The following is a 23,891-nucleotide window of genomic DNA, read 5'->3' on the forward strand; positions in this document are numbered from 1 at the left end:
AGGGGTAGTAGATAGCAGCTGTTTCCTGCAGCGTGTCGGAAAGCCAGAGAACTTCTCCATAACTTCGGTGGGTAAATGGTAACAGAAAACCCAAAGCACAACCTGTTTTCATTCTAAAAGAAGATGTAAAACAGAAGCCACTCTGATCAGTGGGGAAAGAGAGAAAATTAAGAAGCCAAGTTGTGTATTTGGTCTGATTTCAGAGGTTCCAAACGTATCCCTTAAAACAAAGCTTGTGAGCATAACCGAGACATACTTGCACGTTACTGAAGTAACCAAGATGAGCTCCTACTAACCTTGCAACATGGAAATCAAGTCTATTTGAAGGACTTGGCCCTCAAGTGTTCTGTAGGGTGTGGACTTCATTTGGATTGCCAGTGATGTGCACAGCTTAGGTTACAAAGTTTTGGAAATGGAAAACTGGTGAATTTCATATGTTTGTTTGTTTTAAAGCTCTGTGACACAGGAAAACAACTGTGTGTACATTTTTAGCACAGAAGCAAAAAAAAAAAAAAACCTATGAAGGATTTAGGTCTAGCACATTCTTTTATTTAAAAACTGGCAAAAGAAAAGGGAGAAATAAAAGCCATAAAGTCTTTACTATAATAGTTTAGAAAGGGAGGTTTTTCCATGCTTCATCATTTTACTCTCTAGCAAACAGCAACGATATGAAAAGTGCTCTGCTAGCTGAATCACATAACTGGGATCTAGCAATATTATGTGTTGGTATAGCTACTCCTCAGCTTGTAAATGTGATAGAAGCTGTTAAGAGTAGTAAAAATAATTTCTTCTTGCTGAAAGTCACCAGTGTTCTCTTGTTTGGTTTTTTTTTCTTTTCTAAGTTCTGTAATTGTAGATATTTGTAACTACATGTGGATTAAATTTGGTTTGCAATTTCTGCCAAAAAAATTTTTAAAAACAACCTTTCATCATTGTCAAATTATGTGGTTTAGTTTTTTTTTCTCTATATTAAAAACAAAACAAAACACAAACGTTTTCTTTTCTCAAGAATCCCTATGCAAAAATGAATTGTGATCAGATATCATTAAATTTTTCCATCAGGGAGATTAAGTCTTCTCAGTCCTAACATTGGCAGTGTTTCTTAGGACCTGTAGCTACTCTATAGCAATAATTCTTAGCAGAGAACAGTGGGTATACCTTCCACACACAGAATATAAATGATAGTGAAGAAAGCCCGCTATTTGAGGATTTTCTATTTTTCTGTGCAACCCTCCATGCTTCATTTCTCAGGTCAGGTAAGTGTATTTTTGACATTGTGGCACTTGGGCCTATCATTTTAAATATGTCAAAAGACAAACATACAATACAAAAAAGAAAAGCAACTATTCAACAAGGGCTATAGGTTTTGTAGGGTTTCAAGGGAAAAAACAGTATCTTTCAGACAAACCTGGAGTAAAGGTCTAATCTGAGTGATCCTGGGGAGAGGACTTTTCCTGCCCCGATGTCTGTGTGTTTGACTCTCCTTGTGCAGGTGTTGGGAAGAGAAGGCCTATATGCACTTCAGTTTGTGGTCCCTGCCAGCCCCTCGCCCAGATTTCTATCTCCACCCAGACCCTTGGTTGGTTTCCGTAACTCTGCATAACAGCCCGCAGGAACCGGGCTCTTTGTTCAGCTCAATGCAGAACGAGTTCAAGATCAGATTAGGTGGAAGTGGGACAGGAGGGGCCCTTTCTCAGCGGCTCAGAACCTGATCCAAACTTTTGGGGAGGAAGAAAAATGTTATCAATTGTATGGCCTCTTTAGTCCCTCTATTCATATTTTTTTTAAATATTTTATTTATTTATTTATCTGAGAAAGAGAGAGAGAGAGAGAGAGAGAGTGTGTGTGTGTGTGTGTGTGTGTATGTGAGAGGGAAAAGCAGGCTCCCCTCTGAGCAGCAAGCCCGATGCAGGACTCGATCCCAGGACCCTGAGATCATCCGGAGCCAAAGGCAGACACTTAATATACTGAGCGACCCAGGTGCCCCATGCACGTTTTTAATAGTGCCACATCTCACTTAAGTAGCCAGCACAAACTGTAGACAAACAGAATGGGCAGAACTTGTCTTTAGCTATTTTATCCTTCACTTTTCAAGTTAGAGTAGAAATTTAAGCAAGAGTTGTATCGGGTGTTTCTGGTTGGGGTGTTTCTAGGCCTCATCTGGGGCTGAGGATAGTGCGTGTGGTTGCAGCACCGTGGGCTAGTGGTCAGGCAGTGTTGTCTGAAAAGGGAAAGACAACATTTCTTTCTGGCCTTGCATTCAAAGATAGACTCCAACTAGACCTACTTCCCACTTAATTAAGTAGGATTAGTGATCATGGTAAAGAATAAAATAAAAGCACAGTCCTTCCCAGAAGGTTTTGTAGGAAATCTTCGCAAAACATAAGTGTATAGTGAATGAGTGGGCACATTTCCAGTGTTGCTTTTACAGACTGGATATATAACACCATTATAACTGGTAGCACTCATAAATAACAACTACTATAATTAGAAATACACTACAAATACACAGGTGTCAGAGAAAATCCAGACCCCAGCTGTATTATGTCATGAATTAATTCTGCTACATTACATCAGAATCATGGTCTCTCGAGGTAGGGGGTGGTCAGAAGATTTAATAACTTAGCCAAGTTGCCTGGGAAAAGCCAGTGAAATCCTATGTCCTTATTGAAGATAAGTAAACTCTGCTCCCACCATACCCTCTAGATTTGGAATGGGATAACAACTAATTTGACTGTGAAATCAGAAGAGTAGAATTTTTAAAAACTGAAATGAAAAGTAAATTTGATCACTGATTTGCCTTCATGCCTCCATAATAGCTTGTTTCTCAGTCTTCTTTCATTTTGCTTAATCCACCTCTAATCTCAAACACGTTCTGCTGTGACACAACCTTTTCGACCTTGTAAGACCTCTCAGTGGTGCTGTGTCGCTTGTACCCCTGATCTTCAAAAGAGTTGTAAAGTAACCAGCTTGGTCTTGCCTGTATCTTAGAACCCTCAGGCCACATGAAAAAGGACTCAGCTCCAGCTGGGCAAAAGAGAATTTATTATAGAGACCCTTTCAATCAAGACATGCTTCCAGGCTCTAGGATGAACCTGGACACGTGCCAGAAAGATGTCACAAAAGCAGGAAGTCAGCACTTGTTTCTCTTTTCTGTCTCCTTCACGAGAATGCAATGTCTGAAGGCTGGGCAAGGACTTCATTATGTGTGCAGTTGTTTTGTTTTGTTTTGTTTTTGTGAATTGGTTTCTCTACACCTGTATTCTTAGCACCTTAAATAAGTACTGAGCATATGAGTTCATAGTGAGTGACTTTGCAGAACGCATTCTTCTTAAATTCACAGAAACAGTAGCAGTTTTGAAACCTTATGTCCGTGACTTCCCCAGTGACTGAAATTTACTGGCTGCTCTGTGACTCTGTCCCCAGCTCGTTGTCAAGGTGCACATGAATGATAACAGCACCAAGTCACTGATGGTGGACGAGCGGCAATTGACCCGAGATGTTCTAGACAACCTTTTTGAGAAAACCCATTGTGACTGCAACGTAGACTGGTGTCTTTACGAAATCTACACAGAGCTGCAGATCGGTAAGTCCCATCCCCTGTGAAAAACTGTGTTCCAAAAACACAGTTTTTGGAGCACAGTTTGTGGGTTTGTGGGTTTGCTATATGATGGGTTTGGGCCTATTATTAAGAAGAATTTTGTTCAAGGCTATAAAGACTTGCCATAAATCACTCCCCTTATGTCAGATTCAGTGCTTGCCTCTTCATTTCTCTGCGGTGAAGAGACTCAGATTGTTGCAAGGGACCACAGCATTGGAGGATGACAGCATTGTCATTGCCACTTCTCTAGTGGCTCCATAAGAAAAAGAAAGTGACAGGATGATACCACTCACTGCATGCTTATGAGTAAATTGAGCTGATCTAGGGAGGACCTGAGTGTCTATAGCTAATATCCTTTAGACTTTGCTTCTTTATAGCATAACTCTGCCGTACATCAGTGTTCATTTCCCTTTCCATCATCCCCACTCCCTTTGTCTAATTGAGGAGGCTCAGCCCCAAAGAGCAAAAGACAGTTGGTCAAAATGGATGGAGTTTAAAAAAAAAGAGAGAGAGAGAGATAAAAAGGCAATTAAAGAAATACCCTTGCTCCTTCTCATTGTTAAGATCACTCAGAGCAGTGTTTTTCCCCCCTCAGGAGAGCTTGGTGGAATACAGAATAGCCTGCCTTAGAAGCTTTCAGTGAATTTTTTTTTTCCTGAAGTAAGAGTTCTACAATGAAATAATCTCTTGAAGTACTTTTCAACTCCCGGAGTCAAATAGAGAAATGAAAACCTTCCTTATGTTTAGGTTTAGTTCCAACATGGATACATTATTTTTGGAGTCTTAGGGGGTGATGTTTTAGAGCATGTATCTCATGTCCCACAGCTTCATTCAAAGTTGTTCGGCCAATTACTGCTTCATGGTCCTCCATATGGACAGGAGGTTTACCGCCATCTGGGACTATTTAAAGTCAGAAATGCTAATAAGAAAAAAGTGCAGTGACTGGCCATTCTACGATATTGTATTTTCATCTGTCATTTTTTTTTTATGGCAAAGGAGTTGAAGACCTGACACTGAAGAAGAAATACAATAGGGGTTTTACAGTGTGACATCATGTAAGAGTTAGGGATTTCTAAAAACCAGTGAGAAGTGGGAAGCATTGTGTTTAACTCAGTACTAGTTTATTTCTCCGTTGGAAGGCCTAATGTCTTGGGTCCTTAAGAATGCTTTTTCTCATTTCATCAGAAAGGATTTTTGAAGACCATGAAAATGTCGTTGAAGTCTTATCAGACTGGACAAGAGACACAGAAAATAAAGTGCTGTTTTTGGAGAAAGAGGAAAAATATGCTGTGTTTAAAAACCCCCAGGTAAGATAACTTGTATATAGTTAAACCATATAAAGTATGGAAGATTTTATTTTAGGGTCACCTGTATACTAATAAACATGATTCATTATCTCACAATATAGCACAAATGTATTCCTTTCAAAAAACACAAACCCAACTCTTAGGTCACACATCAACTAATAGGCCCTTGAAGGATTTAGAAAGAAAAGAAGCCAATTTGTTTCTTTGGATTCAGCATATCTGTCTGTTGACTAATCCTCTTCTTCTGTCCTTATTTCCATTTGGCTACATTAATTCACTGTACCTTGATGATTCACTAAGGGTCATTAATGCTTCGTGTTTTAAAGACACTCCTTTTTGCTGTTGCTCATATTTGGTGCTTACTGATGCTGGGATAACTAAAGAGAACACCTAGAAAATGTACTACTTATTGTGATTTAATTCTACAAACAGTCTACATAATAAAAAGCATTGTTCTCCATATTTGAAAAGGCTTCCTTCAAGTCATATGTACAAGGATATCACAGAACTAGAGGTCTTTTCCTGTTGGGGCCTCCAGCCAACTGTAATTGTAGGAGAGTCATTAAATCTTTTTGGAAAGTCAAAGAATGTTAGACTCAGAGGAGATCACTGGATAATCCAGACACCTTTATATTTTACGGGTTAAAAAAAAAAAAAAAACAAGTCTCAGGGTGCCTGAATGGCTCAGTTGGTTAAGTGACCAACTATTGCTTTTGGCTTGGGTCATGATCTCAGGGCCCTGGGATCGAGCCCTGCATTGGGCTCCATTCTTAGCAGGGAGTCTGCTCGAGGATTCTCTCTCATCCTCTCCCTTTACCCCTCCTCCTGTGCATTCTCTCTAAAATAAATCAATCTTTAAAAAAAAAAAACAAAAAAAAACTGAAGCCCCCTATCACTAGAGGCAGAAATAGAAGGATGCTCTCAGCTTCCTCATGAGAAAATATTCTTTTCCCTGCCCTGTGCTTTTTTCTAGAGTCATCTCTAGGTTTTTTGCTGGCGCACTGACAACAAAGCAATTAGGTACTATTGTCTTTTTGCAAATATTGAATTGTAAAAGTATGGTTGACCCTTGAATAACACATTGGGGGCTCAGGGGGACGTTAGGGCCATCAATCACCTGTGCAGTTGAAAATCTGTGTATAACTTTTCACTCCCCAGAAACTCAATTACTAATTCCCTACTGTTGGCTGGGAAGCCTTACCAATAACATAAACTGTTAGTTAGCACATGTTTTGTATGTTATATGTAGTATATAACGTATTCTCACAATAAAGTAAGGTGGAAAAAAGAAAACATTATAATAAAATCATAAGGAAGAGAAAGTATGTTTATAGTCCTGTACTGTACTTATTGAAAAAAAAAATCTGTATAAATGGGCCCTGAGTTGTTCAGAGATCAAGTGTACAAAGTTTTCAAACTGTAACTACCTTCAATGGCATGATTTAATGCCTATATTATTTAGGGTACCATCTCAGCTTCTGTAACAAGGAGACTCCCCAAAATCAGTGGCTCAAACCAGCTAGAAGCTTAATTCTTCCTCACACACCAGTCCAGACATAGGGGGCTTGTGCCATCTTCTCTCTTCCTTCTATCTCTAGGCCCAAGGCAGATTTCCCCCTGGCCATTTTCCAGTCCTTAGGGAGGGAAGAAAGAGCCAGGGAAGTGTACAACCAGACTTCTTACTGGAAAGACCTAGAAATGGCACTTTTACTTCTGCTCCCATCCTATTGGCCAGAGCTGAGTTACAAGCTGACAAAAGCAATCTCTGTCCAAACAACCATACACGTAACTACAACAGGGAGTTACATTCAGAGTCCCCACCTCATACAGCTCCTCCACAAGGAAGCTTTCATATGGAGTCTATAAAAATGGTGCTCAAGAGTTGTGTAATGTGGCTCTAGTACTGTATTAACCAGAAGGAGAATGGGTGTCAGTGGATCTGCCGCTTGCCGTGGTGTCCAGTGCATCAGTGCACAAAACCTAACTACATGCTATGAATGTTTACCAAGTGCATATCCCATTTAATGGCCACCCATGTCATGATGAGTGGTATACCAGTAGACTCACTTCTATCCTTCCCAGCCATTGATCTCCATTACCAAGATAATCACAATTCGGACCTCTCTGGCCTTGATTTTTCCTGCTTTTGAACTTTGTATAAAATGGAATCATCATTACTCTTTGGTGTTGACCTTCATTCATGTTGTTGCACATGGCAGTCCATAGTTTGTTCTTTTTCTTTGCCGTTTAGTGTTCCATTGTGTGATTATACCAGAATAAGCTTCTCTGTTGTATATTGATAGACATTTAATTTTTCTTGAGTTTGAGGCTTTAACAAGTAATGCTGTTGAGAGCATTCTCATCCCTGTCTTTTGCCGAACATATGTAGGCTTTTTTCTTATATATTTACCTACAAGTACAGTTGCAGCTTATGCACATATTTAGCCTTAGGATAGAGTACCGAACAGTTTTCCAAAGTGATTGCATGATTTACCTTCATTAGTATTGAATGAGAATTCCTGTTATTCCAAATCCTTGCCAGTCCTTAGTGTTGCCATGAAAAAAATAATAAATTTAGTTATTCTGTGTGAATGTATAGAGGTATCTCCTGTGGTTTTAAGTCAAATTTTCTGTTGCCAAAGATTTGAGTACCTGAACTATTATCCATGTTAAATATCCATTTCTGTGAGGTTCCATGATTCTTAGCCTCTCACCAGCTTGGGGTGGGGGCAGTGGGCAGGATGTGGCTCTCACAATGTCTCCGCACCTCTTTTTGGTTCTTTTCTCTCTTGGATCTTGGCCCCTTGAGTCCTGGTTGCCTCCATTGCTCGCCGAAGCCTTTGCACAGATGTTTTTTTTTTTTTTTTTAAAGATTTTATTTATTTATTTGACAGAGAGAAATCACAAGTAGGCAGAGAGGCAGGCAGAGAGAGAGAGGAGGAAGCAGGCTCCCCGCTGAGCAGAAAGCCCGATGCGGGGCTCGAACCCAGGACCTGGGATCATGACCTGAGCCGAAGGCAGCGGCTTAACCCACTGAGCCACCCAGGCGCCCCTGCACAGATGTTTTTTAATCCAGCTTTTCTAGCTCTTTTTGTGGAGCTTTGGTCTAACTGCAAGCTACTTTATCACAGGAGGAAGCAGAAATCCTCCTGCTGAATTCTTCTGGATAATAATATGTCCTTAAAAACCATATAAGTCAATTCTTCTAATTGACAACCACAATTAAAGACCAAAATGGAAGTGGAAGCACTTTTGAAGTTGGTGATTTTAAGTATTTCCATTTCCTTAGTGTTTGGTTGGATAATCTGTCTTTTCCGATCAGTGGTCCATGTGAATAGCTACTTCAGCTTGCTGATCATAGGACTCTTTCAACTTGTTCTTGAAGTAGATTGTGACCATTTCTGTGTTGATATCATGACTCCTAAAAGGAGGCTTTGTAATTTTGAAATATCCACAGTCACTTTGTAAGAACTGTATCCTGAGACCCTTTGATCATTTCTAACAGGAACATTTTTTTAAGTTTACATCTTAAAGGAATAACAGATCCTAGAGAAGAGTATTTCCAGAGGAAGTTTCTTATGGAAGCACAATCTGGAGATTCTTTTGTTTAACTGCCTTAGATTTTCTCCTTAAGCAGTGTCTCAAGCAGTTAATTCAAAAATCCAAATACATCTTGTGTTTTGTTTGGGTTGTTAGTTATTTGTCAACATTTACACGTAGTGGTGAATCCCAGAACAGAGTAGTACATAACTGATACCTGCTTCCGCTCCTGACTCCAGGCTACATCTGTGAGCCTACAGGCTTGATCTTCGGGCCCAACTGGATTAGGGCACTGTCTAGGAACTATGTCAAGTATTAGTTAGAAACTGTGCATGAAGAACTAGATTCAACCAGAAATTATCAAAGGAAAAGGCTAAGACTCTGAACAATTTATTTGTTCTTCTCAAAAGGTTTCAAAATATTGAAAGTCTTTCCTATATTGACTTATATGATGAAACTTTAATGGAATTCACTCCGTTTGCTTGGCAATAGCAGATGTTGTAGAATATCCGCTTACATGAGTAACCTGCACTATTTATGGAGAATACAAAAATGAAGATTATCTTTGCTCTTACAGCTTTAACATGAGAGCAGTGTAGGACGTAGACCGTGGACTAATGCCATCTCAAGATTAAGTCCCAGTACACAAAATGCTCCCGACAGTACAGAAGAGCCTTAGTGAAGGTGTATGCTGAGAAGTTTAGTTTTGTAATTACCACATTAGTTCATAAAACCCAAGGTCAGAAGAGCAGTGAAAGTAGGAACTGGGCAGTCAGTTAACCCTACAGTTCTAACCATAAGGCAAAAATATCCTCCACACACATGCAAAGAGAGTGCAGCTCTAGGCAAACCACAGATCATGCTTGCTGACGGTTACTGACTACAGAGAAGTCTTGCCCTGATTTAGGGTGAGTGAAGGGAAAAAACCATCATTGTGTTTATGACAAAACAGAACCTGACCGGAAATAGCATCAGAAAGACCTTCTAGACAATATATCAATTACAATTAATCAACTGCAGGATTCAGAAGAAAATTGTAGAAAATTATTATCTTCAGTAGAAGGCGGTCAGATGTCCAAATAAACCAGTGGAAAAGGCAACTAAATAAGAGTAAAAGAAAAGAGAATGGGAGGGAAAAGAAAGGAAATGGGAAATTAGAATCGGGTCTGGAAAACTCTGAGATGGGGCAGAGGACCAGCTGTTGTGGAGCACAGGGAGGGCGGGGAAATTTACTCGGAGAAACTAATGTGCGAGCATTCACCTGGTAAACCTGTGGGGGTTAGCCAGGGGAAGAGTAGAGAGGAAGCAAGCACTCTAAGCAGTGGGTGTCCACAAAGTCCAAAAGGAAAAAGGGACGTGCATCTGGGTCATGGGAAATGGTCGTATGGCTGACCATAGAGCGGTGAGCATAGGGACAGGGAGTCACAGTGCATTCAGATAAACTGGTAAAAAGAAACTTGTCAAAATAGTATATTGATTAAAATAAAAACAAGTCAGAAAGAAATGTTTCCAGTCACCAGTTCATGTAGTTGTAATTGTATGAGATTCATTTAAAGAGCATTTTCAGGCAGGTTGGTCAGTTTCCAGCATTCCGTTATTTTTAAGAATCCAATCACGAGCATCAATGCCTACTTTGCCTATTTTTCTTTTATATTAGACTGCATTTCCCTGCCACTGTGCGATCCAACTTTGCTATCATGACTGAAGCTGTTGAATAGAATGTGCTGTACTCGTTGTTGGCACACAAAGCTGAGCTTTAGGCTTTGTTCTTGCAGAAAAATGATTCATGGAAGTAGAGATGATGAGCAAAATGCCGTCTGCCGAAGGTTATGATATGAGAGAAGGTTTTGCAACCACTGATAATAGTCGAGGGTACTGTTTGTTGTAGTCAGACTTGGGGGGTATTGTGCTGATTCCTGCCATCTCGGGGCCTGTCAGAGCTGATGGAGGCCTGACCCCTGTGGGCACCCACTATTCCTGGACGAGGTCCTTGTCTACCTGGCTGGGAGCAGTGCACTAGCCAGTGGCATCAAGCCTTTGGTTTATATGCACTTCACTCATCAGTCCCTCACCCCAACTCAAAACTTGAGGAATAGATGCCAAACAAGCAAAACTGGCTAAGAGTGGAATCGAATTGGGCATCTGGGTGGCTCAGTGGGTTAAAGCCTCTGCCTTCGGCTCAGGTCATGATCTCAGGGTCCTGGGATGGAGCCCCGCATTGGGCTCTCTGCTCAGCGAGGAGCCTGCTTCCCTTCCTCTCTCTCTGCCTGCCTCTGCCTACTTGTGATCTCTGTCTGTCAAATAAATAAGTAAAATATTTAAAAAAAAAAAAAAAGAATGAAGTCGAGATAAAAAGAAGAAACTTGAAAAAGTCTGAGAGATGGCCCCAAAGTCTTAAAGATGGATAAAAACTTACACACTACTAAATACTGAGAGTGCATCAGAATCAGTAAGATCTATATGCTCACATCCAGAATTTTTCAACACTAGTTTAAACAGATGCAAATAATGCAATGAACAGCTTATTATGGATCTTGCCATCATATTATGGAGGCTAAGTATAGTTTCATGGCAATTTGATTTCCCATCAGCATCCATGTAAGAAGCACATGAATAGCGAGTTTTTTAATAGACTTTATTTTTTGGAGCAGTTTTCAGTTCACAATAAAATTGAGACAATTCCTGTATACTCTGGACATAGGCATAGCCTCCCCCAATACAAGTGGTGTCTTTGTTACAGCCAGTGAACCTACACTGACATGCTATTATCGCCCAAGTTCACAGTGTACGTTAGGGTTCACTCTTGGTGGTGGACAACAAGCTTTTTAATAACATTTGGGAAATTTTACATTGTTCCTTTTTTTCCTCTTGAACTATTCCCATTCTGTTTTCTCCACAAAGACTTATCCTACTGTAATATATTTCTATGCTCGTTAAGTCTCTTACTGATCTCTCTCATACTTACCTTTAACAAATTGTTTAAAAATTGATATGTAATTTTTTATATCCTGTCATCATAAGGTACCTAAGTGTTAAGAAATTACACAGTTGGTTAAAACAACTTAAAAACATTAAAATTATAAATATCAATATTAGGCTTAAAGAGGAAAAAATCCAGGGGAAACATCTCGTATTGAGATAATAGATGAAACATTTTGCCCTCTGATTTGTTCCAGGATAAAGGAGTGAATTTTCAGTATCACTTGTATTGCTCTTTTTCATTTCTATAGAAGTTAAGTACTTTTTATAGGTATCAGTGTGAGAAACCTTGTTCACATAAAAAAGTGGATGAGAATAGAAGAGGTTTGTGAGAGCAGTGCCACTCCGTTTCTTGAACTCCTTCCAAGTTATCTGTCACTGAGGGATCAATGATGACTCTTTTAATACACCACTGACAAGCTCACTAGGTGCCTTCTGTTGTGTAGATGCAGAGTTAGAAACCACTTGACTTCCAAAAAGATTTGTTTTGAGTCGTAAGTCTTTCCCTCTCTCAACACTTGTGTCTCAAGTTGTCCCTTTGTTTAGAGCCTTTGAAATTCCCACCTAGGGCAGTAAGATTTTGTGTGGCTGTGAGGTGTGCCTTTCTTACATGAAGTGGGAAAGGGGCCTTCCTTTCTCAGGCAGATCTGCTTTAGAGAAGAGTGCACGTGGAAGTTGAGGATGTGGAAACTGACGCCTGTGTACCCTTCAAGGGGCTTCAGTACACGCTCCAAGGGGGACACAGTTGAAGGCCCCTAGCCTTGAATGGTGGCTCAGGATCCCCCACAGTGAACTGTCACCCTACTTCTGAATCTGTCACAACTACTGTAAAATAATGATTTGTGTCATTTTCATCTTCAACCATCAGGAGGCTCAAGGAGGGTGGGTGCCATTGAACTTCTTGTCAGCCAGTAAGGACACTTAGCTAATGATAGCCATTGAAGTGTGTATTGTAATGGGAACAAACCAGGAGACTCTGGGAGCCTCCAGCAGGAGTCAGAGACAGCCTCCCTGAGGAAGCAGTGTTTCTGATGTTCACCAAGGGAATTGAGATGAGGGAGAGAGGCAGGAGGGGAGATTCCAAGCCATAGTGCAGGATTATCAAGGCCCAGAATCAAGGTAGTATGCCATGGTCAAGGAATAGAAAGACCCACTGAGGCTGCTGTAGAGAATGCTATGGGGACAGTGGTGTGCAGGGCCAGGCTGATGGGCCTGCCGCACTGTGCTGAGTGTTTTCAGCTTCATAAACAAGGCATTTTCTGTTCAAATGTGCTTTCTACAAAACTGCCTCTCCCCAGAAAGCAGTCTCATGGAGTGGCCAAGACTTTGGGTCCTAAAGTCAGACGGCTGGGATTTGAATCCTCACTCCATTGCTTCAGGGTAAATACCCAGTAGTGTAATTGCAGGGTCATAGGGTAACTCTATTTTTAATTTTTTGAGGAATCTCCACACTGTTTTCCAAAGTGGCTGCACCGGCTTGCATTCCCACCAACAGTATAAGAGGGTTCCCCTTTCTCCACATCCTCTCCAAAACTTGTTGTTTCCTGTCCTGTTAATTTTGGCCATTCTAACTGGTGTAAGGTGGTATCTCGATGTGGTTTTGATTTGAATCGCCCTGGTGGCTGATGATGAACTTTTTTCATGTGTCTATTAGCCATTTGCATATCTTCTTTGGAGAAGTGTCTGTTCATGTCTTCTGCCCATTTTTTGACATGATTATCTGTGGGGGTTTTTTGTTTTGTTCTGTTTTTTAAAGATTTTATTTATTTATTCGACAGAGAGAGGTCACAAGTAGGCAGAGAGGCAGGCAGAGAGAGAGAGAGGAGGAAGCAGGCTCTGCACCAAGGAAAGAGTCCGATGCGGGGCTCGATCCCAGGACCCTGGGATCATGACCCAAGCCAAAGGCAGAGGCTTTAACCCTCTGAGCCACCCAGGCACCCCGATTATCTGTTTTGAGTGTTGAGTTTGAGGAGGTTTTTATAGATCTTGCATTGCTTTTTAGCTGTGGGCCCTTGAGCCCACTTCATCATCTAACTTCACCAAGTCTCTATTTTCTTGTCTGAAATTGGAGATAATTTGTTCTTAGAAGTGTGTGGTGAGAATTAAAGGCTGTCATCCACACAAAGTGTAGTAACTGTCATTCTTTTAGTTTGCTTCATTATAGAGATTAGTCTGGAGAAGAGAAGCAATGGAGGCACATGGGAGGATGGTAGCAGCTCTCCAGAAGGCATCACCAATGTTCTTGGATCACGGTGATCACACTGGAGCCAGGCCAGACTTTGATCTGGGACAGTGGTGCTGTATAATCTCAGAAGTTTTGGGCAGGGACTCAAAGAAGTATGATTAGGAGTCTAACCTCAGGCTACCTGAAGTTGTTCAGGACAAATTGAGTGGGTAAGGGTTTCATCCCTAAGGTTTCCCAGGATCCCAGGCATTTGCTCAAGAACTACCAGCAAACATTTCTTGAGCATCTACATTGTAATGGAATTAAGCCAGGGAAGGAGACTGTAGGTGAGATACAAGGCCAGTGGCTATGTGCTGGATGTAATGGGCAGAAGGAGCAGGAGTATCTAAGAACTACTGTGAAAATAAAAGAAGCAGCCAGCATTCTTTAGGAAGTGAAGTCCATGCAGAGGCCAGATGGGTGACATGGGGATATCCTGCTTGGCTGGGTGCCTGGAGGTAGGGGGTCAGTAGCCAGTGAACTAGAGCCAGAATGCTGTGGGCTGAGGAAGGGTGGTTAGCCCCATATCCTAAGCACCAAGAACAGAGTTGTCAGAGATGGGGACCTGTTCTAGCCCAGGGCCCAGGGTGTAGACTTACGGGATATAGTCTAATGAGCAGGAAAATCCAGGATGAGGAAGGGGAGATGTCATGTTCTACTCATTAACAACTGTGGCTATTCTGTAACTGAGAAAGTTTCCCAAGGCTTCAAATGTCCCAGAAAATTAAGACTTTCTCAAAGAGAAATAGTCTGAAGAAATTCTTTTTTGTTTCTAATTTGCATTTCAAGTAGGCCTGATGACTAGGAGAAGAGAATAAAAGGATGGGGTACGAGGCCACATGTAATCCCACAGGGAATGGAGGACAGGCCTCTGTGCAAGCCCACCCCCAGTATTTATTAGGACCTGGGGCAAGACTGGATTGAAGGCTTACATACCATATATCTATATATTTAAAGTTCTAAATCAAATTAATAAGCAGTTAAATGTGTTCTGTCCTCCTACCTTAGGGCCTTCATAATGACCTAAAAGTTTGGACTAGTATTCTTAGATTTCTTTGAGTTCTGTGCAAGGTGGTTTCTTGGAGCTGCTCATTGCCTGCCTCTGGACTTCGTCCCTCCACCCATCCCGTCCATCCTGCACCATGGGAGCCTTGCATGCATGATGCGAACCATCCAGCCCTGAAAGTAGGCTCCAAGCAACCCATCACTCCCGTGCAAAGAGCTGCCCCTTGGCCACCCTCTGGCATAGGATGCACATTCTAACAGTGCCCTCTGCCCTCAGGAAGATGGATGTAGGGCAGAGTCTCAGGGTCATTTGGGCAGGGAATTCCAAGGCCCTGGGTTTGTGGAGTGTGGACTGAAATGTGGGAGGGTCATTGGCTCCAAGTGGGCATAGCCTTTTGGCCCCATAGACTTGTCGCCTTGTGAGTAGGGGAATGGCTGGGTGAGGGTCAGAGCAGGGACCCCCTAAAGAGTGGAGTCAGGGCAAGGGCCCCTCTTGCTCAGATGGTACTGCTTCTTTTGGGTAAAGTGGGTTAGTACACCTACTCTCCATTTATTTATTTATTTATTTATCTATCTATCTATTTATTTATTGGAGAGAGAGTGTATGTGTGCACATGCACAGGAGGAAGGAGTAAAGGGAGAGGGAGAAGCAGACACCCCACTGAGCAGGGATCCCAACACAGGGCCCCATCTCGGGACCCTGAGATCATGACCTGAGCCGAAGGCAGACACTTAACCAACTGAGCCATCTGGGCACCCTTGGACACTTAGTATCCTAACAAAAGCAACTTTATTTAAAAAGCAGCTTAGTTTCTCAGCCTGGTTGTCATTAGAAAGTTCTTCTTCCCAGTTGATTAGAAGCACAGGGTGGTCTGCTATTCCCAAATAAGCGTCAACTGTTGAAGCCGAAGTCAGCTGTGACCTGAAGAGTTTTGTTTTCCCGGGGTTATGCTGACACAAAGTCCCACTACGCAAAGGCCAGTGATGTTGTCTGAAAACCAAAAAAGAGGTGTCAGAGCTAAGGAGTGTGTCTGGAGGTAGAACTCTTCAGCATTAACATTAGCCATTCTTCTTGCCGGGAGCCTGAACAATCCATTTTTCAAAGAAGGTACTGGCAAATCAGTTAGTATAAGGTGGCTTGCTTGCTGAATTGCTTTTTATTTCTTTTAATAACATACTTTATTTTTCTGACTTCAGAAATAATGTCAACTTATTGTAAAGAAAAAAAGGTGACAAACAGAAGAAGTGAAATTTAAATGATCCGTAATCCTGCACTCCAGCAATGATCATTGTTGATATTTTAGGCAATGTTCATTCCATCCTTCGTTCTGTTCCATAACTGAAATTTGGCAGTGTTTGTGGTTCAGTGGTGTCTGCCCGAGTGAGGAACAGAGAGAGAAACACAACCTCATTCTGCTCCTCAGGTGCAGAAGGGTGCCAGCCACTGAGGGAGAAAATTACCTCATGGCATCTTTCCGCCGTTCCTTTCCAACCTCCCTCTCCCACCAAGGTTCATCTTTGACAATCCAGGACCAGGCCCAGCAGGAGGAAGTCTTACAGTAAGCACATTTCTGGTCTCCAATATGGCTTCCTATTTTAAAGGAAAGTCTACCCTTGGCTTCGGTGCCCTAGATCCCCTCCCCAGCCAGTGTGGGTGTGTGTATCAGTTAGTGTTCGATGCATAAAAGCAGCCTCCAAATCCCGGGGGCTAACAGCCATAGACATTCCCTCTTTTCTGGGTCTGCAGGTCATCCTTGGCTCCAGAATGTGAGTCAGATCTTGTCTCTTCTGTCCTCAGACCAGCGACTCCCAGTGACACATTCTTCTCATGGTGAGCGACAAGAATACAGGAGGACGTTTGGAAACACATGACATAGCCTCTTGAGTCCTCTGCTCAGAATTGATGCCCTGTCCCTTCCATGCACATTCTGTCCATTCCACCCACATTCTTGCTCTGTCAAAGCAAGTCACATGGCTAAACCCAACACAAGTAGGGCAAGGACATGAATACCGCCCATCGTAGGGGGAGGCACTGCTCCATCACCCGATGACAGGCCATGGGTGTATTCTGATACGGGCAAGAAGAGAAGAATTGGAAGGGACAGTCTGGTCATTAGCTGTGCTCCATCTGTCCACAGGCATAACCAGACTGTTCACTGGTGGCTTGAAGATACCCAGTCCTTAACTACGTCCTGGCCTTGGAACATGCTTCTCTTCCTGCCTCGAATGTTTTCCTCATTCCTTTTCCCTATCTGAATATGGAACGTCTTCCAGGCCAGTTCGAACTTTGACCTCCTCTGCAAAGTCTTCCTTGACCATTTCAGCCTACAGTGGTTTTCTTCCTCACTGAAAATCTATAGAAATAGCTCATTTTGCATTTATTTGTACCGTGTCTCATGTAGCTCCCCATCTACAGATCATAGCCATCTGTTTAAACATATCTTCTCAATGAGACAGAAAAAGATTCTCAGAAACCAGGGGTATTTTACATGTAAATGGTGCTCACAGGTATTCATGGGCAGATAACTGCTTGGTTTGTTCTTAATTCCAAGAAGGTGGTATTTTAAAAGTAATGTATTTTTAAACACATTTTTAAAAAGTAATGCTGTTTCTTTCCTTTTCAGCTGCCCCCAAATCTTGCATTTTCAGCCGTGAGAAAAGGGATCAAGCTGTAACTGAAAGTCTCATTTCCCATTTTAAAGTTCTCTTATTGCTCAGCTCAGATGATCCACAGTCCCCTGTGTAACAGATAATGAGTTCACTCCTGAGCTCTGCTCCTTGCCTCAGAACAGCCCAAATGGAGTTGGCTGACCACCCGACTGGTGAAAAGCTCTGACCCAAGGGCCATCAGTCCATTCTAAGGTCTATGCTCCCCAAACTGCAGCTCGGGTTTACTTTGTGTTTTTTTCCATTTTCTTTAAAACAAAAACAGTATAGCACTATCTCTTGGAGGGGAAAAACTTATTCTGAAGCTGAAAAAGTGAGAGGGGGGTCTCAGAGAAAAATCTCAGAGGAAGGACACAACTACAGATCCTGACTCTTTAGGATACCCTCATAAAATGAGGCCCTTTGCAGTTTGGAAAGGTTCTTCACTTACCTGTCCCTGCAGAAGGTGACACATGTTCCCCTTTTCCCAGATGATGAGGAAAACCACTTGCTACAGAGTTTACTCATGTTCTCTGTTCATTCTTCCAACTCACACATAATTCCCATTTCCAGGACTCTCAAGGGAAGAATGCTTGCAAACAACACCCTGCCTTCATTCTTATGACTGCTTGTTTTGTTTTGTTTTGAGAAAATATACATAACATGGAATTTACCATTGTAATCATTTTTAAGTATAGTTCAGGGACATTAATTGCATCCACACTGTTGTGGATCTGGATTCTCTCCTATGGTATTTAGAGCATTTTAATGCTGAGGGGGAAAAAATAGGAAAAACTCAAAGTTTTGGCACTGATTGGACTTAACCCTTCTGCTTCCTTATCTGTAAAATAGTAATAGGCCTATGTTTCCCAAAACATTTCTTGTAAGTGAGACCTCGGCGCAGAGTTCTGGCAGGTGCTGTATCTTACCTGTTGTGGTTAATCATGGTCTTCAACCCAAACATGTACAACTAAAATAGTTTCAGAACCCTAGGTGGTAATCACACTGATTCATGATATACTGTCCTTTCAAATAAGTAAAAGTCAAAGGTCTTGAAAAAACTTATTAAAAGATAATGCAATAAAAATTATCAAAGTAATTGTACTTGATTTATTTCCTCTATTTCAGTTGGCAGATCACCATTTTTTATGCATCCCGTTTCTTGGAAATGTCCTGATTTTGCTTATTTTATTTGCCTCCATTCTGCTTCCTTCCCCTCTGTCCAGTACACTCTGTTTTTAAAAAATATTTATTTATTTACTTCCTTATTAAGTTTCAATTTTAATTCTAGTGTAGTTAACAGACAGTGTTATATTAATTTCAGATGTAGAATATAGTGATTCAGGAATCCCATATGTTACCCAAGGCCCATCACAACAAGTCCCCTTCTTGATCCCTACCACCTCTTTCACCCATTCCCTCACCCACCTCCCCTCTGGTAACCATCAGCTTGTTCCCTGTAGTTAAAGGTCTGTTTCTTGGTCTGTCTATCTGTCTCTCTCTCTCATTTTCCTTTGCTTGTTTCTTAAATTTCACATATGAGTGAAATCATATGGTATTTGCTTTCTCTGATTATTTCACTTAGCGTGCTGTTCTCTAACTCCATCCATGTCATTGCAAATGCGTGATTTTTTAGGGCTGAATAATATTCCTTTGTGTATATATACCACTTCTTTATCCATTCATCTATCACTGGGTACTTGGGCTGCTTTTTAAATTGGGTATTGTAAATAATGCTGCAGTATGTATGGGGGGTACACGTATCCCTTTGAATTCATGTTTTTTTATTTTGGGGGGAAATACCCGGCAGTGTAATTACTAGATCATAGGGTGGTTATATTTTTAACTTTTTGAGGAATCTCCACTCTGTTTTCCACAGTGGCTGCACCAGTTTGCATTCCCACCAACAGTACAGGAGGCTTCCCCTTTCTCCACATCCTCGCCAATACCTGTTATTTCTTACGTTGTTCATTTTAGCCATTCTGACATGTGTGAAGTGACAGCCCATTGTAGTTTTAATTTCTTTTTCTGATGATGAGTGATACTGAGCATTTTTTCATGTGTCTGTTGGCCATCTACAGTATACACTCTATTCTTAAAATTCAGTGTCAGTAAAAATCATGCAGGAAGCATGTTGGAATGCAGATTTCCAGGCCCCATCCCAGAAGTTCCAGTTCAGTAGGTGGGGGTCCCAGGAACATGCATTTTGCTGAGCATCAACCTAGTCTGGGGAATCACACTTGGAGAAACATCCTTGTGATATAAATAAATGTTTGTGTCTAAATTCAGGAGGGTCCTGGGCACCTGGGTGGCTCAGTAGGTTAAGCCTCTGCCTTCAGCTCAGGTTATGATCCCACCATCCTGGGACTGAGGCCCGCATCGGACTCTCTGCTCAGCGGGGAGCCTGCTATCCTCTCTCTCTGCCTGCCTCTCTGCCTACTTGTGATCTCTCTCTCTCTCAAATGAATAAATAAAATCTTTAAAAAAAAAATAGATTCAGGAGGGTCCTTATTTTAGTTACTGTGCTCCAGAGGTATATGTTCTAGTTGTTTTTTTTTTTTTAAAGATTTTATTTATTTATTTGACAGAGAGAAATCACAAGTAAGCAGAGAGGCAGGCAGAGAGAGAGGAGGAAGCAGGCTCCCTGCTGAGCAGAGAGCCCGATGTGGGGCTTGAACCCAGGACCTGGGATCATGACCTGAGCCGAAGGCAGCGGCTTAACCCACTGAGCCACCCAGGCGCCCCTATGTTCTAGTTTTAATACATTTTTTCATGCATTATGTCATAAAACTCTACATTTTCACTTTAAAATCTTCAGTGTTTTAATTATGACAGTGATCACTCATAATAATCAGTTTGTATGTTGATACCTCAGTTACAGTGGTTATGTGAAGACTAACCCTTGGATACTCGTGATTTTCTGGAAACATATTCATTTAACATTTAGCTTCAGCCATCTCATTGATACTCAGTCTTAACAAAATATGATACATAGATTAATAACAAACTCCACTTAGAAACAAAGCACCCATTCATTAATGCTTTTAAACCATGGTCTTTGTAAGGCTAGTTTTCTTTCCAGAAATGCCCTTTCTTCTTCCGTCTGTCCCCAGAAGGTGCCAAGCATCAAACTCCATGCTATGATTGACCCAAATGGTTTTTAAAAATTAAAAGTCATCACCGGCATTTATAAAACTCCAGATTTCAGGGACACTTGGGTGGCTCAGTCGATTAAGTGTCCCTTTGGCTCAGGTCATGAGCCCAGAGTCCTGGAATCGAATCCTGCATTGGGCTCCTTGCTCAGTAGGGAGCCTACTTCTCCATTTGCCTGCCATGCTTTCCTCCCCTTCACACACACACACATATAAATAAATCTTTAAAATGGATAAATAAATAAAACTCCAGATTTCAGTCTTCTCTTAATAAGCCAGAATATCTAGTTCACAGGGCCTTGGGATGTCCCATGACACCCACGAGCCAGAGAAGTCTGCCTCTTACACTTGGGACACAGGCTCCCCCTGCTAACCAGACCCAACCTCTACCACGATATTAGGGTCTCCCAGCCTCTAGCATTGGGCACATGTCGTAAACAATGGAATTTAACAACTAAATGGTGTCATATCCTTTGCTAGTGTTTTCAGTCTTACGTTTGTGTCCTCATTGACCATGCACAGTAGCAAGATGAGAAGTATTCACATCAGCGTCAGTGATGCCATAGTCAGCGCAGCATAGAGTATGCGTCCACCCAGCTTCTACTGACCATTTACACATACCCTATGCTGTGGTTCCCACTTCATTTCCTGTAGGTGTGTGTTCTCCCTCCAGCAGGACCATGAGATTCCTACAGTGGCTAGCATGACAATGAACACGTTCTGATCTGCTCTTTTAATATTTTATTTAGAATTTTTACCTGGATAACAAAGGAAAAAAAGAAGGAAAGGAAACAAATGAGAAAATGAATGCTAAGAACAAGGAATCCTTACTTGAGGTACGTTTAATTTTGCTGAGTGGAAGAAAAGAGAAGGATATTAACTGTATCTATTTTTAAATTATTTGCTTCTTGGAACAATGGGAGACTCTGAGACACACTGAAATTTTAACTTGGGGTTTTAAAATCGATTATTACTAAATTATAGCTATTTAGATAATTAAACTGGTTCTTTGAATCAGTTGTTTAAAAGTATGGCCTCAGACTATATTTTACTTTCATGAGGTTGAGTTAGAAATTCTTGACTAAAACACTTATGAATCCACAAAAAACTCATCTCTGAACATTCCATGTTTTTCTTTAGTGTTCCATTGAAGTTAGGTGTAAGGGGTTTCTAAACCTTCTTTACAATTCTGTGATGCTCTTCCAGTAGCCAGGTGTGGTAGGAAGTATAAACTTTGGAGTTGGGAGACCTGACACAGGAAGGTCTGGGTCTGCCATCGAGGTTCATGTTATTGGGCAAGTCCGAGAACCTCAGTCTCCTGGATGATACTGAATTATTACAGCTGTCCTGGGCGTAGTGGAAACACAGTATCCATTACTGTGCACATGTTTGTGATTATCACTCTAGGACCATGTTCCAGAAGTTCATCTGATGGTTTTTTCTGAAACTTCTAGTGAGTTTTCACATACTAGCCATGCTAAAACTCAGGGATCTGTTCCCAGCACACAATGCAGAGGAGGGCAGAGATCGCAGGTCACAGGTGGGCGTGCTGGAGCCCTGGGCAGGCTTTCTTTACCTTCAACAGTGTGTTGACCTTTTCTTGAGTTCATAGATTTGAGGCTTCTTCTGAAAACTCAGAAGACCTGGTGACACCTGGGCCGCTTTCACAGCCGGAGCCAGCTCGCTGACATTGACAAGCACCCCCTCCCCTTCACCAAGGTCTGGCTGGGCTCCCACACAGGTTTCTGTCCCCACCAAGTTCTCCAAGCCCTGTACCAGATGGGGTGAGCAAAAGAACCTTCTGCCATCCCCAAGCTCCTGAAAACATGTTACAAATTCTGCTTTGTGGAGCCAAGAGCACAGTGGGTGTTGCCCGAGGAGGCCCAGCAGTGGGGATGATGTTCTCTGCATTTACCAGGCTCCAGGTGGAGCTGAGGAAGAGAAAGCTCCAGGGGTGCCTAGCAGCAAGGAAACTCAGGCCCTGAGCATACCTAGCAGTGACCAGTGACGAGGACTGACAGACATGGACAGGGAGGGTGAAGTTTCCTGACAGCCATCTGTTTATCATCTGTGCTTGTCCATCAGCTGTAAATCAGGGACTGCTCATGCCTTGATTTATACAATTGCCTCAATAGTTTTTGATATAGGAATTCAGCAGTGTATTAAAAGCTGGATGTGAGAGAAAATACAAAACACGTTACACCATGACTAATCAGCATTATCCTGCTTTCTACTTTGGACCAAAAATCTGACTGAAGAGATTATTGACAGGGCAACTAAGGCTAGCTAAATTGGGGGGAAACAGGAACAAAAATGTATCCCAGCTCCACTACATATAAATTTACTTGCAGGGTACAAAATTGAAAGTTACCCTACTTTTATGAGATAGAATGAAAGGAGGTTGAAAGTTATAAAAAAAGAAAGCCCAAAATAAATTTGAGTATTTGAACTGGGAGATAGAATGATATGTAATTTTAGTGTACTGCTTTTTGAAATAAATTTACTAAGAATTATATAATTGAATGCAAGTTTTGATAGTTGAAAATCTATACCTAGAAAAAGTACTCTGTCCCTTTCCTTTTCTGATACTGTAGCATTAATTGCTTTATTTATTCTTCAGTAAGAAAACCCTCACAAGAATAAATTAACTTACCCATATTTAGGTATAGGATTATATATTCTAATTTTTCTATTTCCTAGCAGTAAAATAGCATTTTTTTTTTACTTACAGGAAAAGGAAGAATTCCTCTATTTACCAACTTATAATACAAAATAATATACAATATAATATAATTACAGAAATAGCCTTTATGTAATTCTTACCTTTACAGTAAGCCAAGATTGTGCTCACAACCTTTCTTATGAATCTGGGCTACTATGACTTAGTTTTTATTAGTTTTTTATGAGATTGAGTGACTTGCCCACATTCACAAAGCTAAGTGATGAAGAAGTCTTGAGTCTAACTTAAGAGCTGATATTCTACCACCATGGTGTCCCTCCTCTCTTTTCCCAACTAGCATGAAATATAAGTGTATGCATTCCGAGTTATAAACAAATGATTTCTAGCTTAAAGCCTAGTTTGCCTTAGTTTGTTTAAATGTGAACAAAAATGTGGTTTTTGTTTCTTTCGTGTGTTCTCTATAATTGGAATTTCGATTTCAGGAAAGCTTCTGTGGATCATCCATCATTGTGCCCGAACTTGAAGGAGCTCTTTACTTAAAAGAAGATGGAAAGAAATCCTGGAAAAGACGCTATTTTCTTTTGCGGGCTTCTGGAATTTATTATGTTCCCAAAGGAAAGACTAAGGTCAGAAGGAAAAATAATCTCTTCATCAAGAAATCATTTTATGGAAATGAAACTAAAGAAATCCTCAGGTGGCAATTTAAATGCACTAGAAATTCATGTTGTTAAAACACATTCCCCATTCAGACAGAACC

At 41.3% G+C, this 23,891-nt stretch overlaps 1 protein-coding gene across 3 annotated transcripts in view; it reads left to right on the top strand.

The window, feature by feature from the left end:
- APBB1IP (amyloid beta precursor protein binding family B member 1 interacting protein) overlaps nt 1–23,891 on the top strand; it is a 147,651-nt gene that overhangs the window by 56,329 nt on the left and 67,431 nt on the right. For all 3 annotated transcript variants that reach the window (XM_047740166.1, XM_047740167.1, XM_047740165.1), the window contains exons 6-9: nt 3,427–3,586; nt 4,787–4,908; nt 21,204–21,290; nt 23,617–23,760. In XM_047740166.1, coding sequence (XP_047596122.1) covers nt 3,427–3,586; nt 4,787–4,908; nt 21,204–21,290; nt 23,617–23,760 — 513 coding nt within the window. The remainder of the gene's footprint in view (nt 1–3,426; nt 3,587–4,786; nt 4,909–21,203; nt 21,291–23,616; nt 23,761–23,891) is intronic.

The sequence above is a fragment of the Lutra lutra genome, chromosome 8 (assembly GCF_902655055.1).
Source record: "Lutra lutra chromosome 8, mLutLut1.2, whole genome shotgun sequence".
Taxonomy (NCBI): Eukaryota; Metazoa; Chordata; class Mammalia; order Carnivora; family Mustelidae; genus Lutra; species Lutra lutra.